This window comes from Ahaetulla prasina, chromosome 8 (assembly GCF_028640845.1).
Source record: "Ahaetulla prasina isolate Xishuangbanna chromosome 8, ASM2864084v1, whole genome shotgun sequence".
Lineage (NCBI taxonomy): Eukaryota > Metazoa > Chordata > Lepidosauria > Squamata > Colubridae > Ahaetulla > Ahaetulla prasina.
The window spans coordinates 35,606,550-35,624,122 of record NC_080546.1 but is presented as its reverse complement, the minus strand read 5'-3'; the positions used below and the strand labels follow the sequence as shown (position 1 = coordinate 35,624,122).

The following is a 17,573-nucleotide window of genomic DNA, read 5'->3' as shown; positions in this document are numbered from 1 at the left end:
GTGGAGGGGGAATTTCCCTTTCCCCCACCTTTTTCTTCTGTATGCTCTGTAATTTAACTGATGATGCTCCTGTTTGCCTGATTATCCAGTTTACTGTATATACCGTATAGTTGTAAAATATATTTATTTATATAAAACTACAAGTTTGTGTCAGTGTTTCTGATTCCATTTGGACACCTGCTGTGCAATTCCCTGACAAAGAGCAAGTTAATTATATATTTCTTTATTTTTTTGCTAAAAACATTGGAAAAACTGTGACAAAGGAAAATTCTGTTATTTTCCCTTCCGTTATTGAATAACTTTTTTTAACCTAATGTAACCAAACCACTCAGAACTTATTTAAACAAATGCAAATTGTTAAGTGGACGTAATAGTAAAATGGATTGGTACAAACTCATGTTATCCCTCTGATTTCTGCAGCAGTTATGTTTGTGGTGTGTTCAGACTTTTATTTTTATATTAAAGTTGAAAAAAATGCTTTGGTGTTTTTATAAGTAGAGAACTTAGTACCATTGTTAAATTTAATTCTGTTATTTTCAGGTATTTTCCTAGCCTGACATTTTGAATTTTTCTCTTTTCTGAAATGTTAGCTATCACTAATTTTATATCATCTGCAAATTTGATTTAAAAAATCCTCATTCAAATATTAACAAAATGTTACTGTATCCTGAGTTGCCCGAGTGTCATTATCTAGCCAAATTAAGAAAAAGAACTGGATTGGGTTAAAATCTTTGTTATGTGTCATAAACATACACCAAACCAGGGCATATTTCATAGTAGGAAACTAATGTTCCAAATTCTGCCAGTCCTATCAGTTTGCCAAGAGCTGAGAAGATGGACTGACTTCATATGAATATGATTGTTCATTAAGGTCTTCACTGGACTCTAAACTTTAAGTTTTACTACTCCTTAGGTTTGATATGTGAGATCAGAAATACAGAGATTGAAAAACAATTTCATTAGACATTCTTATATTAAAAAAAGCTTTTATGCCTTGAATAGTATTTATATAAATATTTTAATAATAAAATGTACAATGCAATGCAATACAATTTGAAAACATCATTACCTTCAAATTGACTTGGTAAATACATGTAAAATACAGTTAAAAAGAGCTAATTTCCACTGACATTAATTAATAGCATGTGACTTTACATGAGTATAAAGAATGTAAATAATATTTTAACAAAAAAGTAGCATAATTGGAAGCAAGAAGCAACATGGTATAAACCTGTGGCAAAGGCAATTAGACTTAGGGAAAGAAAACATGTCTATGTCAATAAAACCCATGATTTGAAGTGCTTCCAGATAGCACACATGGCAAAAACCTCATTTATATGACGGTATATGATGCTATTCAAGTGCAAAGGAAATTAGGAACTTTCACATGGTTTTCAGGTCTTGCTGAGTTCAATTCCTGCAGTTTCACAATACCATCTGATTAATCTTCAGGTAATATTTGGATTTGAAGCCTTTAATACCTTCTTTGAAGGTGTGAACACCAGATTTTATTTTTATTTTCCTTGCCAAAAAAATTTAAAGCGCTGTATAAAAAAGAGTATATTTAGGAGTACAACTTTAATTAGTCACATTTTAGTTGTTAAATAGAAAATATTAGTCACAACTCAAGGAAAGCTAATGAAAGTGTTGAATGTTTACCAACAGACATTTACCCTATATTTTTTGCAACATCAATCTTCTATCCTTATGATGGGTGTGAGCTTAGGAATGATGTAATTATTATATGTATTTATTCTGAAACTCAAGATAGATTTTTCATTTTCAAAGGTAGACTGTTAGAAACTTCAAGCGGGTATTCCTCTTGGGTGGCCTGCTACTAGTATGAGATATTGATCTTTAATGTCAAAGTTAGTTGTGTAAGGTATTCTTTAGGGACAAGTTTAAGCCTTTATGAAATATACTTTCATAATATAATATTTACATTAGAGTATATCTTCTTTTATAGCAATTACATTTTAAGCAAGATAAGCATTTTTTCTAGCAGTTATTTTATTATCTAGGATAGAAGGAATCAAATAGGTAATCTTTCAGATATTTCTGGACTATAAATCCCATAATTCCTATTAGTCATTGTGGTTAGTCTAGTTAGAAATGTAGTTCAACATCTGGATGGCACATTTTTTCCTTTCTAGGAAGAAGTTCCCTTAGTGAAACAAATAGGGACAATGTATTTAAAAATGGAGATTCCTATTCTACAGTGAACTGGCATCTTAGAAAGAAACAAAAATGTAAATTATATTCAAAAAACTGCAATTGGTCTACATATAATTTGCTTGACCTTAGCTGAAAAGAAGTCCAGTGCTCCTGGAAACCACTAATGTGTTAGGTATCAAAGAATGGTTCAGAGAAACATCTCTATATTTGAATTAATTCTTATCTGGAAAGGGAATCTCAAAGGAAAGAATAGTCAACGTAATTCTATCACTTTATTCACTCATTCAAAACAAATGTTTTATTTTTTCACTTTGTAGTTTTTTAAGCAGTAAAATATTTAAAAGGTAGATTCCTTGATACTGGCGGACATGCCTAGCACATTAACATACTAGCAATATATAGCTTGGCTCACCCTATCAGAAAATCACAATACTAATGAACATCTGCAAGAAGAGTAACAATTGTGTGCTTCCTTGCTATCCAAAGTACTTTTGAAAAAGCAGAGTTCAAGACATTTTCCAGCAGTCAGGAAAAAACAAAACATTTAAAATATGCATGCATGTGCATCTGCTTTTCCTCCCTACTGATGCTAATATTGAGACTGACCTATTAAGAAGCAACAGAATTATGCAGTTTAGGGCATAATACAATGTATGGCTATTCTAAGGTACAATACTCTGTTGAAGAGACCTCAGTTTAATAGACTTTGGATATAGCAGTCAAATGCTCCATTCAAACTTAACTCCTCTTTAACAGATTTATCGTCATAAAATCAAAGGTGAGTCTGTTAAATTTTTACAATAAATGTAAAAATTTGCATAAACTATATAGTTATAGAAATGACCTAAATTGGTATGAATTATACAGATTGACATAAATTCAGATTTATTGGTGATATCTTACCTCCAAATAACCCATTAAATTGAAGTTTTACTGTAATACCCCTGTGTTTAATCAAGGTTTAGTCCATTGCTCATCAATCAATGCTGTTTATCAGTGACACTTTAAGACTATGTACTTCAGTTAAATTCAGTCATATGACCAGATTGTTATGTCATCCTAGTTTGCTCTTTCAGGTCAACCTACAGTAGCCTATAGATTAATTCTGTTCTCTGGGACTTTCCCAAATTTCTTAGCTTTCTTCTGACAAATTCATAATTTCAGAATAATTTATTTTATTTATTTTATTTTATTTATTGTATTTAGGAATTTTTCATCTTTCTTGCAGAGGAATTCTGAGTGGCATGCAGAGCATAAAAACAGTGCATAAAATTTAAATTTTAAAAGAGGCAAGAGATGTTAAAAATTATTTAAAAGATCAGGCAGGGTTTTTGTCTCCCAGCATAGGCAAGTATTTCTATACTATCTTCTACTCCTTGTCCCAACAAGAACTGGGCCACTAAAAAAAGCAGCTAGCATACAACCCCACCCTCTTCATTGTTACTGCTTGACACCGTGGAAAAAGGGGGAAATTAAAACCTTGAATAGCAGTTGTTTGGGGGCAGAAATAAATTATAGAGGATAGGAAATAGCGATAAAGTGCAATTGAGCTGTGCCATCTGGCTGGAAGAGGAATTCAGGATGATAGAATAGAATAGAATAGAATTTTATTGGCCAAGTGTGATTGGACACACAAGGAATTTGTCTTGGTGCATATGCTCTCAGTGTACATAAAAGAAAAGATACGTTCATCAAGATACAACATTTACAACACAATTGATGGTCAATATATCAATATAAATCATAAGGATTGCCAGCAACAAGTTATAGTCATACAGTCATAAATGGAAAGAGACTGGCGATGGGAACTATGAGAAGATTAATAGTAGTGCAGATTCAGTAAATAGTTTGATAGTGTTGATGGAATTATTTGTTTAGCAGAGTGATGGCCTTCGGGAAAAAACTATTCTTGTGTCTAGTTGTTCTGGTGTGCAGTGCTCTATAGCGTCGTTTTGAGGGTAGGAGTTGAAACAGTTTATGTCCAGGATGCGAGGGGTCTGTAAATATTTTCACGGCCCTCTTCTTGATTCGTGCAGTATACAGGTCCTCAATGGAAGGCAGGTTGGTAGCAATTATTTTTTCTGCAGTTCTAATTATCCTCTGAAGTCTGTGTTTTTCTTGTTGGGTTGCAGAACCGAACCAGACAGTTATAGAGGTGCAAATGACAGACTCAATAATTCCTCTGTAGAACTGAATCAGCAGCTCCTTGGGCAGTTTGAGCTTACTGAGTTGGCGCAGAAAGAACATTCTTTGTTGTCCTTTTTTAATGATGTTTTTGATGTTAGCTGTCCATTTTAGATCTTGCGATATGATAGAACCTAGAAATTTGAAGGTTTCTACTGTTGATACTGTGTTGTCTAGTATTGTGAGAGGTGGAAGTATGGAAGGGTTTCTCCTAAAGTCTACCAACATTTCTACGGTTTTGAGTGTGTTCAGTTCCAGATTGTTTTGGTTGCACCACAAGGCTAGTCGTTCGACCTCTCGTCTATATGCGGATTCGTCATTGTCTCGAATGAGACCAATCACTGTTGTGTCATCTGCGAACTTCAGTAGCAGATGAGATGCAAAACCACCGAGAGAGCATCTACCTCAGCATCCAAAAGTAATGCAAAGAAATTGCCTTTGCCGCATTTTCTGTGAAGCATGAACTAAGTTGATTTAATTGAAGGCTGACACATTTAACCCCCACTTATTTAAAGGACTTATTCATGTTTTTTAAATCTTTCCTGGCAACATCGAAAAATTGTAAGTATGCTTAACTTTGTACTATGTCCAGTTTAACTTGCAAAGATTTTATTTAAAAATGGGTAGTAGTGTTTATCACATGGGTATCATTCAATGCCAATTCAAGGATTAATAGAAACAGTTTAACATTTTAATGACCATGTAGGTGTCTATCATCATTTGGATGCATCTACTTTTTAGAAAAATCCAACTTATCTTTTCCAAAATTTGGATTTTCATTATTGTTATTTGTATTCTTCGAATACCAGGTGGTGGATATAAGAAAATAACATTACACATGTACTTTTCCACTTAGCACAACAAAAGCATTATATTTCTTTACAGCATTGTAACTGTTTCAGGAAGATGATTATGAAATCCTTGCATACTATAAAATCATTCTCTAATTCAAACAGGATAGCCCCATTGATAAAAGCACTAGAAATAACAGATGTCCAACAATCAGATTCTGACACAAATATCCTATTATTAAGAGGTATAATTTTGATTATTTCATCAGTCTAGATCCATAGCTTCCTAACTATCAAAAACTTATTTCATCTCTTAAGTGTTTCTTTTAGGGCCGCTCTTTAATCATATCTCTTACATCTGAGTTCACATAGTCATAAGGGGATATGTGGTCATATTTGGTACTTGTACTGATTTGTGTTATATCCAGTGCTCTTAACAAGTGGCAGTACCGATGTCCAGGGATATACAGATAGTGCTTAATGCTAATTCTGAGTTGTGTAAGTTTTCCTTTAAGTTTTCCTTTTGGCACATTGTCAGTAGGCACATGCCAACTATACCAACCAATGAAAGCTTATAGTGGACATAAATTTGTCATAATATAGAAATGTATTTGCTTTCATGTACGGCTACAGTAAAAAGATTCTTCAACTACATTCTGGCAATGCAGGGAATTGGGTGGAGGGAGAGGGGAGATACATAAAAAATATAGAACTTAGTTCTGAGACTTCACCAAAAGAAAAAAAATTAAAACAAATTTGCTTAATTGTGTTTACAAAATCCTGGCAACATCAGTTGCTTTGCTCCATCAATCCCCAAAGTGGGAAGACTAGCCAAAGACCAAAGAAATATCAGTTGCAGGGAACCTGCTCTCTGCTTTTCTCATACTCCACCAAGCAGGGGGGAAATCAATTCCAAGTGTTTATTCTGCTGTGACCGGAGAAGTGAAAATAAGGACAGACGGGTTCCTACTAGGGCAGTTGACAAGGTTTATGTCTTGTGGACATACAGTAATTAGATCATCTTTTAAAAAACCAAAAACACAGGTAACACATTTCTGGTAATATGTAATTGACAATTAACAATTAAGAATATAATTGATAATTTTCTGAAATCTTAAATTCCAAGTTCTTGGAAGAATTAATTCCATTGAAACTGATGAGATTTGGTTCAGTAGAATGCCACTCTATTCTGAGGTTGTTTTTTATTGCATAGTTCTCTTTACTTCATTTATAATGTATGAAAATACATGAATTTTCCACAAAAGTCAAGTTATCTGCAATTACAATGTGTAATTAGGCATAGGAACAGAACCCAATTCCATTCAAAGAATCTATGGTATTCTATATACCATGCTAGTATAAGTATTTCTTTCTGTAAACTTTCCACTACAAAGATTTGAAATAAATTGCAATCCAAAAATAATAGTCAAGCAGAAATCTACATAAATTAAAATCAAATAAGCATACACATATCAATATAGGAGAACCACCACGTGCAAAGCAGGCAAACAATGTAATAATAACAAAACCATGTTATTACTTGCTAAAGTACAAGACTATTAAAATGATTTAAGCTCAGCACTGAAAGACAGAAATGTCTGTGTCAAATGAACATTTATAAAGCATCTAGGTTACTTACATAGCAATCTTTATATTACCCTCAAATGATTTCTGCACCAGGAAATTTTTTGTATCACTTCTGGTTTGATGTTTATTTACCTATATACTACTAAAACCAATTCCTTAACCTTCAACAGTACACCATAGGGAAAAACGTTTTGAAGCAAGGTACCTCAATGGGTATGTACAGTAGAGGTGACAAATAGATTTAAGGAATTAGATACGACAGACAGAGTGCCTGAAGAACTATGGACGGAGGTTCACAACATTATACAAGAGGTAGCAACTAAAACCATTCCAAAGAAAAAGAAAGGCAAGAAAGCAAAATGGTTGTCTGAGGAAGTTTTGCAAATAGCAAACAGCTGATGAAAGAAGGGAAGAGAAAGGCAAGGGAGAAAGAGAAAGATACACCCAGTTGAATGCAGAATTTCAGAGAATAGCTAGAAGAGATAAGAATGCATTTTTAAATGAACTTTGCACTTAAATGAACAGTGCAAAGAAATAGAAGAAAACAATAGAATAAGAGGACCAGAGATCTCTTCAAGAAAATTGGAGATATCGAGGGAAAGATGGGCATGATAAAGGACCAAAATGGCAGGGACCTAACGGAGGCAGAAGAACTAAGAAGAGGTGACACAATTACACAGAAGAACTATACAAAAATGAGCTAAACATCCCTAATAACCATGATGGGGTGGTCACTGACCTTGAGCCAGACATCCTAGAATGTGAAGTCAAATGGGCCTTAGGAAATCTGAGCAACAACAAAACTAGTGGAGGAGACAGTATTCCAGCTGAGCTATTCAAAATCTTAAAAGAAGATGCAGTAAAAGTGCTACACTGAATTTGCCAGCAAATTTGGAAAACTCAACAGTGGCCACAGGATTGGAAAAGGACAGTTTACATTCCAATTCCAAAGAAAGACAATGCCAAAGAATGTTCAAACTATCGCACCATTGCACTCATTTCACATGCTAGTAAGGTTATGCTTAAAATCCTACAAGCTAGGCTCCAGCAATATGTGTATCGAGAACTACCAGAAGTACAGGAAGGATTTTGAAGAGGCAGAGGAACTAGAGATCAAATTGCCAACATACACTGGATCATGGAGAAAGCTAGGGAGTTCCAGAAAAACATCTACTTCTGCTTCATTGACTATGCTAAAGCCTTTGATTGTGTGGACCACAACAAATTATGGCAAGTTCTTAAAGAGATGGGAGTACAAGACCATCTTATTTGTCTCTTGAGAAACCTATATGCAGGTCAAGAAGCAACAGTGAGAACTGGACACAGAACCACTGATTGGTTCAAAATTGGGAAAGGTGTCCGGCAAGGCTGTATACTGTCACCCTGCCTATTTAACTTATATGCAGAGGACATCACGAAAAAGGCGGGGCTAGATGAATCAAAAGTTGGGAGTTAAGATTGCCGGAAAAAATATCAACAATCTCAGATATGCAGATAATATCACTCTGATGGCAGAAAGCGAAGAGGAACTAAAGAGCCTCTTGATGCATGTGAAGAAGGAGAGTGCAAAAGTTGGCTTGAAACTCAACATTAAGAAAACTAAAATCATGGCATCCGGCCCTCTCAATTCCTGGCAAATAGATGGGGAAGAAATGGAGGTAGTGACAGATTTTATTTTCCTGGGCTCCAAGTTCACCGCAGATGAGGACTGCAGCCAACAAATTAAAAGATGCTTGCTCCTGGGGATGAAAGCTATAGCAAATCTAGACAGCAGACTAAAAAGCAGAGACATCACCCTGCCAACAAAAGTGCATATAGTCAAGGCTATGGTTTTCCCAGTTGCAATGTATGGCTATGAAAGTTGGACCATAAGAAAGGCTGAGCGCCAAAGAATTGAGGCCTTTGAATTATGGTGCTGGAGAAAACTCCTGTGAGTCCCTTGGACTGCAAGGCGATCAAACGGGTCAGTTGTAGAAGAGATCAACCTTGACTACTCTTTAGAAGGCCAGATCCTGAAGATCTCAAATATTTTGGCCACCTAATGAGAAGGAAGGACTCACTGGAGAAGAGCCTCATGCTGGGAAAGATTGAGGGCAAAAGAAGGGGACGATAAGAGAATGAGGTGGATGGATGGATGGAGTCACTGAATCAGTCAGCGTGAACTTAAATGGACTCCAGAGGATGGTAGAGGACAGGAAGGCCTGGAGGAACGTTGTCCATGTGGTCGCAATGGGTTGGACATGACTTCGCAACTAACAACAACCACCCAAATGGGTTAACTTATAGAAAGCATCCAAATCTGGGATCCATGATTCTTATGAAATTGAAATTTGGCAAATTTTATAAAACATGACATAAAAAGAATCACAAAACAGTTTATGATATAATACAAAATGTCATAAAATATTACCTGTGCTGATGTTCGAATGTGCTATATACTTCAACACTGGCTATTTTCAAGGCAGATACATATCTGAATGTATCCCTATTTTTCCAGTGAAGGCAATACCTTTAGAAGTTCTGTCATTGTTGAAGGCATTGAGGAACTAATAAAGAAATACCTTAGAAAGGATGATAGCAGGGAACAAGGGAGAAGGAGCAGAAGGAGAGGGAGGGAGGGAGGGAGGGAGGGAGGGAGGGAGGGAGGTTTCCAATGCTTCCTGCCAGCTTCCCACAAGAAAACTCAATGGAGAAGGCAGCAGGAAGTCAGAAGTTGCTTCCTCTCCCACAGCTTTTTTGCCCACCTATGGTCATTCTGTTTCTCTGTTTAGGTAAGGAAATATCTCTGGAAAGCAGGACTAGAACTTAGTAATCTGTAACAACACAACAAGACAGTATAAACAAGTGGATTTTAAATTTTATTTTGAAATTAAATTAAAAATTGGGGTAATTACAGAACAAAAATCTTTTTTACCTGATTGAGCGATACATCATGAAATCAATTGTTGTACATCTAGGAAATTTACCAATAGAACTTTCTTCAACTGGTGTATAAACCTTAATTTGTCGCATATGTGTATCTCTTCCATTCTGATGATTGGCTAAAACTGCAATCTGAATCATAAATGTGCGAATAGGTTTCTTATGAGTGTCAGTTAATGGAACATGAATCCAACCACTTGGCTCCACTAATTCAAGTTGCTAGAAAGGAAAAGAAAGGTGTGTTAGGGAAAATAGAGAGAGAAAGAACTAGGTTCAAATTATTTATTAGCATGAGCAATAACATTAATATCTAATACTTCAGAAATTTGGCAGTTATAGATAAGTTATTTTTTAGTATGCTACAATCACCTCCCTTGATAAATATACTCCTGTGCTCTCCTCCACATAGCTAATGAATATACAACTTACAAAGGTGAACCTCTTCAATCCTTCATGTTGCGTAACTCAAGTTGTTGCATTTTAATGACATGTTAATTTTGTGACACCAGGAGCATTCACATGTAGCAGTAAGCCAAAATTCTTCCCATGAAAATGCTCCCAGTAGACTACACACTATTTGATGGCTTGTAAATATTCCAGAATGGGAGCAAAGCTTCGTGTCTTGCTGGATCTTTCTCTCTCTCTACCACTCTTTCCCATGGGCCAGCCAGTGTCTTGGGGCTGAGAGAAAGTCAAGCATCTCCCCTAGAGACCGAGGTGCAGGAGCACCAACAAGGGCCGGAATAAACAGCCGCGAGATCCAGCTCCCGCTCTGGAATATGGAGCAAATCTCCATTCCCCCCCTCCCCTTCCCTTGCCAGGCGAGGAGTGACAGGGAAGGGAGGGCGAGAGGCGGGGACAGCCACTGGTGGGTTCAGGTGACAGGAAGCTAAAGCAGGGGGAAGAAACAGCCCGGGGTTCCCGCCATCCATTGCTTCGGCCCGCCTGCACCGCCATTCCCCCCCCCCTTGCACCATTACCTCATTCTAGCCAGCGAGGGCTCTGCTGCAAAGTTACAAATTGCCTGAACCTCCCTCAACACCAGAGATTTACAGCCCCACCATGAGCTGCCTGGCCAGTCCCATCTTCCAGAGCTCTAGTCATGGGACTGGCCATTGCTTATCCCAGAGCAGCTCCTCCACCCAGGTGCACCGCGGACCACCATTTTCTCCCGGACCACCAGTGGTCTGCAGACCACCGGTTGGTGACCACTGCCCTAAATCACATTTTGTCTTTACATCACCAAACATTCAAGTCATCTTTGTGCTCCCTGTTTCCAAGTCTCCTTTTCTTAGCTCTTACAATGTCAATCTACTTTTTGATTGGAAGTCACCAGAGAGTTAGCTGAAAGATAGCTATTTAAATGTTATGTTATGTTATCTTATCTTTCTTGTGTTGTGTTTGTTGTGTTGTGAAATAAATAACTCCTTTCACTTCTTTGCAACACTGCTCTTTATAGCAGAATTTATGCTGCAGAATGCTATTCAGATTCTTACCAGATTTCTTAAAATTATGACTTTAATGGGTATATTACTCTACAATATAGTGAAGACTCTTTTCTAATAGTAATATTATCATTGCCTGACTGATATCACCTATAATAATATTTTACTAAATATAATATAAATATAAAATACAAAATAAATATAAAATATAATATTTTACTAGAAGAGTTCTTCACTCCTCCGAAAACAACAAAATACCTTATACCACCAGGCTTGAAATCTTGGGATTAGAAAACTTACAACTCCGTCAACTTCGACATGACCTGTGTTTAACACACAAAATCATCTATTGCAATATCCTTCCTGTAAATGACTACTTCAGCTTCAATCGCAATATTACAAGAGCAAAAAATAGATTCAAGCTTAATGTCAACTGCTTCAAACTTGATTGCAGAAAATATGACTTCTGCAACAGAGTTGTTAATGCTTGGAACTCATTACCTGACTCCATAGTCTCTACTCAAAATCCCAAAATCTTCAACCAAAAACTGTCTACTATTGACCTCACCCCATTCCTAAGAGGACTATAAGGGGCGTGCATAAGAGCACAAAAGTGCCTACCGTTCCTGTCCTATTGTTCCCTTTATTATATCAAATTAATATAGCTAATGCATATTCTTTACTTATATATATATATTTTCTTCATGAAATTTTTTTTACTTATGACAATGTTTACGTATACTGTTATGACAAAATTAAATAATGGCAAAAATCAAACTTCTTCTCCTGTATTGGCTGGATCCCTGTTGGTACATACTTGTATATGTATATACCTTGTTGGTATATACATAGTTTGTGGGAAATGGGTTCTTATCCTGAATTCTGCAACTTCTGATCAAGGTCTCCCACATATCATAATATTAACTACAAAAACTCAGTTTAAATATGCTGCTGTGTAATTTCAAAGCTGGAACTGTCAACACATAAAGATGCAAATTTTGAGTGCCTGCCATTTCTTTGCTTAGGAAGGAAGAGAACAAGTTAATAGCAAATGATGTACCAATTCCAGCAAGAAAGTGAAGCATATCCAAGAGAAACTTCAAATATTCCAAATGAGTCAAAAGGAAGAACACCACAGGAGAAACTTTATGAGAAACACAGAAGTTAGCTCAGTCAAAGGATTCACTGTAAAGAGGCAAGCTCATTGGCCTAGACAAGTAACGACCACCTAAGTAGGTGACTGTGTGGCCCTCAGTCACCTCCTGTAAATGGTCTAGATATGGCTAGTTCAGAGCATTAGATCAGAAAAGTTTTCTACTCGCTCAAGAAGCGAAAACAGACATTCCTAAATAGCTTACAAAATACACCCAGTGCAAATAAATGCTTAATGTGACTATAACTTTAACAACAATTTAAAAGAAAACATTTAATACAAGAAAGAACATTAAAATTAACAGTGTTATGGAAGGACATTGGTCAACACATTCCAATAAAGTTTTAAAGGAGATGGGGGAACTTGTGGTTCCCCATAAACTGGTAAATTATAACTTCTACCCTGCATGATATAGGGCTAGGATGGCAGCTTAATAACTGTTTTAGAGAATGGGAAATTCTGCTTTATATAGGGCTTCTTTCAGACACGGGAGTAAGATAAAATGTTATGAATTGGCTAGAGTTGTGTTTTACAAGTTAGGCAGCTGAATATATTTTTAAATAAATAAATGGAATCGAGTATACACACCTAAGAGTATGTATTTTGCTATGTACAGACATAGCGGACAATGCTTGTATAATACTTTTCCCATGTAGGAAAAGAATGCCATGTATCATACTGTGATATAAATTAAAATGTGAAAAGTGTTAATAAAAATCCAATTTCCACAGAATAATTTCTAAACATAAGAAAATCACACTCTCCCCAAAGTGGTAACTAACATATGCAGATATAATAACAAATTCTAGCATTGTTAATTGAACCAAATAGGAGTTAAATCAATTGACTATCAGCTAAGCTCTTGAGAACTTGATATCATAGAGAGACTGTGTCAAGACTGAACTGCTTTGCTTCTTTTAAACCTTATCGCTATTCAACTTGCCAATTAACTGGGGGGGAGGGAAGGGTGGAATGGAATGTTGAGATGTTGTGCACAGAGAGTGAGAGCCTGGAAACCATCAAGGCCACCACTGCAGGTACTTGTGAAGGAGGTGGATTGTTCCCATAATGAAAGGACAGCTCATAATTGGACAATGTGAATACCCTGGGATGGGTACAAAGGGAAACTATTGTTTAACTAAGCAAGACTTTGTGCGGGGAAACCAGAGCTGGTTTTGATTCTTCAGTGCCAAAATGGTGTCTCTAATATTTTACTTTTGAGGATTCAAAGCTCCTGAGAATGTTCACTTCTTTTGGGTCCGCTAGTTGGACAGTTGACAGACTTTATATGTAGTAGCACTCTTTTGGATTTTAGCCATTATACTTTATTGATAACAACATTGAGAGATACATACAATTCTTTTGGTCTACCTTTCATATCTGATATCACTAATAGACTTTATAAGATAACAAATCAATAGTTAATTAAGTAATCATAAGAAATAGTAAATTTAATAAAGTCAGAAATTCCTGAAATAGATGTTTTAAAATCACATTTTTGTTCAAATAGACATGGAAATAAATATAAATCAATTTAATCTGGGATTATTTCTGTACTGTAATTCAGATATATGCTATATAAAATAAGCACATATCTTATGTCTTATCAAGGTACATTTAGGGGTTTCACAGTTAGTACTGGTCTTTTTTCGGATGGTACCAATAGTATATTATTAAGTAGTCTGTATTAGCTGGATTTTGGAAAGTAAAATATAAAATATATATACCAAGTATTACTGAACACAAACATTTAGAAGATGATTAACATTCACACCAAAAAGTGGAAATATACACAAATAATGATTGGCTAAATTTTAGACAATACCTCATACAATGATTTAATATATTTATTTTGCAGATGATACATCCCTCTAAATGATTGTCATATTGGATTGTTTTAAGAATGACAACATGTCCGGTCTATTGGTTTTATGCTCTTTCAGCCAAGATCTGCAGACAAAGTGTTCTGTACAAACAAAAGAATTTTCTAAACAATCATATTTGATAACTTGCAGCTTCTCTAGAGCATTAGTCTTTAATTATTGGAATGAAACTAATGGACTGCACTCTGACCTAAAGTGGAAGACAAGATGGGGTCACTATAATTTGAGCTTAGGGCTAATTTTTTCATACAATTCCTCCCCCCACCCCCGCTACATTAAACAGAGATGCCAGATTAAAATATGCCATATAGCCTGTGGCTTATTTGAATATGAAAAAGAGCAATAAACAAAGCAAAGAAATACTGGAGTAGGATTCATGTCTTCCTACAGAAGATTTTTAAAATGTACATAAAGGTAAAACCAGAGATTTATTTTTAAGGCCTAATGGACAAAGACCTTGAAAAAAAATTGGAACTTTGATTTTATATATGCTGATAGCTGCAAGAATGCTCTATGCACAAAAATGGAAAGATACTTTTGATTCCCACAATGGATGACTGGCCACAAAAGCTGGTGAAGTTAGCAGAGATGGCCAAATTGACTGCTTTAATTAAAGAAAAGAATATGACTAATTTTGTATCTACTTGGAAATAACTTGTGGACTTTGGGCTTGAGGTGGAAAAAAATAAAACTTTGATTTTGGGTTTTGCTGATTAGATAGGTTTTTGTTATAGTAATATTACTATGTAAAAGTAAAAAGCTGAGGTTGTATGTTACCTTATTCTAGTGTAGTGGAAGTCAATGCTTTTTTTATTTCCCTTTTTACTCTACACTTTATGCTCTTCTTTCCTCTTTCGCATTATTTTCCTTTTACTTTGTATTTTATGTTTCAATAAACTAATAAACATTAAAAAGAGCTTGATAGATATGGATTAGCCTGGAACAAGTTTTCTCAACTTTAAAGAAAGTGGACTTTAGCTCCCAGAATTCTCCAGCAACACTGTTCTAGAGCACAGGTGTCAAACTCGGAGCTTCACGTTGCTGTCACGTGACATTTTGTGATGTTTTTTACTTCAACCCCCATTTCGTGGTTTTCTTTGAAGTTCCCCAAACTTCAGAAGAAATTTGGGGGTATGCAGCAGACCGTAGTTGAGACCAGTAGACTTCCGCTGCATGAGATTCTGGCACAGACATTCTATTAGACTTAAATTAGTCTAAACTTCAAAGAATAAATAATTAGTTATCTCTACTATTACATTGCATGTTATTTTTTTTAGTACTGTGGCTTGAAAAGACACATGGAAAATACTTTTCTTCTACTTCCAGTCTTTGCATATTCAATTTGTCCTGTTTTTTATCATTCATAATGGAAAAATACTATGAATGTGTAAATGAAAGTTCATAATTTACTTCCAGAATTGTTTGTTATGGCTAGAGAGATCTCCTGAATATGAATAAAGGAACAAATAAAACATTATAATAAGCTAAGCAATGTTATTAAAGTATTTTTGCATCTGTACAATTGAACTTTTCAGCAGGTGAAAAGAATATTTTACTTCCTTATACTGGTAATACTAAACTTACAACAGTTCATTTAGTGACCCTTCAAAGTTAAATGTCACTGAAAAAAGTGACTTAAGACCATTTTTCACACTTGTGACCACTATACCATCCTCATGGATGTGTGACCAAGATTTGGATGCTTGGCAACAGGTTCATATTTATGACGGTTAAAGTGTCCCTAGATCATGTGAACCCCTTTTGTGACCTTCTGTCAATGGTAACGCCAGATTCACTTAACAACCGGGTTATAAATTTAACAGCTGCAATTATTCACTTAACAACTGTGATGAGAAAAGTCATAAAATGGGGCAAAATTCACTTGCCAAATGTCTCACTTAGCAACATAAAGTTTGGGCTCAATTATGATTGTAAGTTGAGGACTACTTGTACTAATATAACAGCATCCTATTTCATTTATAGTTTTTGTAAAATACATTTTTCCAATTACATATAAATAAAACATAAAAAATAAGCAAAAAAAATGACCCAGAAGTAAAAGCTGAAATACTATAACCAAATAAATCTTTGGAGATAGAATGCTATTTTTATTAACCTAAATGGCGAATTGGGGGGGAAATCAGAAAGGGTGGTTTTATCCACTACCCTGTTTCCCCCAAAATAAGACATCCCCCAATAATAAGCCCAATCAGGCTTTTGAGTGCATGGCAATAAGGCCAAGCGCTTATTTCAGGGTTCAGAAAAATATAAGGCAGGGTCTTATTTTCAGAAAACACTGTATATATTCTTCTTCTATCTTATTCCTTGGTAACTTGCCATTTTCTGTACAAAAGAATACACATTTTAAAATGTTTGTGTGAAGTTTATAAAGTCTGTTTATAAAGACTAAGCATATCACTTGTATAGATGAGGAGAGCTCTAACCAGAAAAAACATACGCAGATATTAAATTCAATGAATATTTCATCTTTTGGCACGTAGAAAACCAGCTGTAAAGGTTTTGCAGCAATATGCAATGATATGAATACCTCAGGTGAAGAGTCATTGATCCACAAAATAGTAACAAAGTTTTTGTATGGCAAAAATTGAGGAGGGGAGTAGGAAAGTCATTTTTTTTTCTGTTTAGAGACTATTTTTCCAATTGCATCTAAAGTTTACACAATCTGTCTTGTTTTAAGAAAAAGAAAAAAGGTTATAACTTTTTAATGGTTCTGTTAAAGATGGTGCTGCTGGTGAAATGCTATCTAGTTGATTTACCAAGTGTTGTTTGTAACTTATAATTAATGATTGTAACTATAATTTATGATCTATGATTATTACTTGCTGTTTTTATATATACTATGAGCTTATGCACTGGAGACAAATTCCTTTGTATGTCCAATCACATTTCATTCCATTCCAAATTAGCTTGAAAGTCTTATTTCATAAATGTAGAAGTCAAAGGGAACATTGCCTCTCACTTTTTTTAATCTGCTAAACTTTATACATGGTAGGGTAAAACAAGCATTTTGTATAGAACACTGTGGATTCACATGAAAATATTATCTCTAACAATTCCTTTTTGGTTTTGTTTTAGAACCAGAATTTTGAGTGATCTAAGGCAGTAGAGTAGTGTTATTTCAATGCCAGATCATTATCTCAGCAAGAAATACAGCAACCGTATCAGAGGAACCCATGTTTTTAAAAACTGAAGAGGATATCCTACATTCCAAGTATAACAATAAATTGTAATTGCTTGCATGTTTTCTATTCTTGACCACCTACAAGTTATTCCATTATTTACACTGACCTGTAAATTATAACCAGCAACATATTTTTGCTTTAGGCAGGTCACCTAACAATAAGGAGATGCCGATTGGAAGATTGGAAAACACCATTTAACTAAGTGAAAGCTAAGGGAAATGACAGATTTT

General features: G+C 35.3%; 1 protein-coding gene across 9 annotated transcripts in view; it reads right to left on the bottom strand.

Annotated features, from left to right (window-relative positions):
* Positions 1-17,573, bottom strand: part of ANAPC10 (anaphase promoting complex subunit 10) — a 68,537-nt gene that overhangs the window by 31,132 nt on the left and 19,832 nt on the right. For 4 of the 9 annotated variants that reach the window (XM_058193561.1, XM_058193557.1, XM_058193559.1 and 1 more), the window contains exons 5-6: positions 9,652-9,878; positions 1,000-9,550 (exon numbers count right to left, since the gene is read on the bottom strand). In XM_058193561.1, the coding sequence (XP_058049544.1) occupies positions 9,505-9,550; positions 9,652-9,878 (273 nt within the window). In that variant the 3' untranslated portion in view covers positions 1,000-9,504. Of the gene's footprint in view, positions 1-999; positions 9,551-9,582; positions 9,879-11,362; positions 11,428-17,573 lie in introns of those variants that run through there. The other 5 variants (XR_009156357.1, XM_058193564.1, XM_058193562.1 and 2 more) reach the window with 4 other exon arrangements.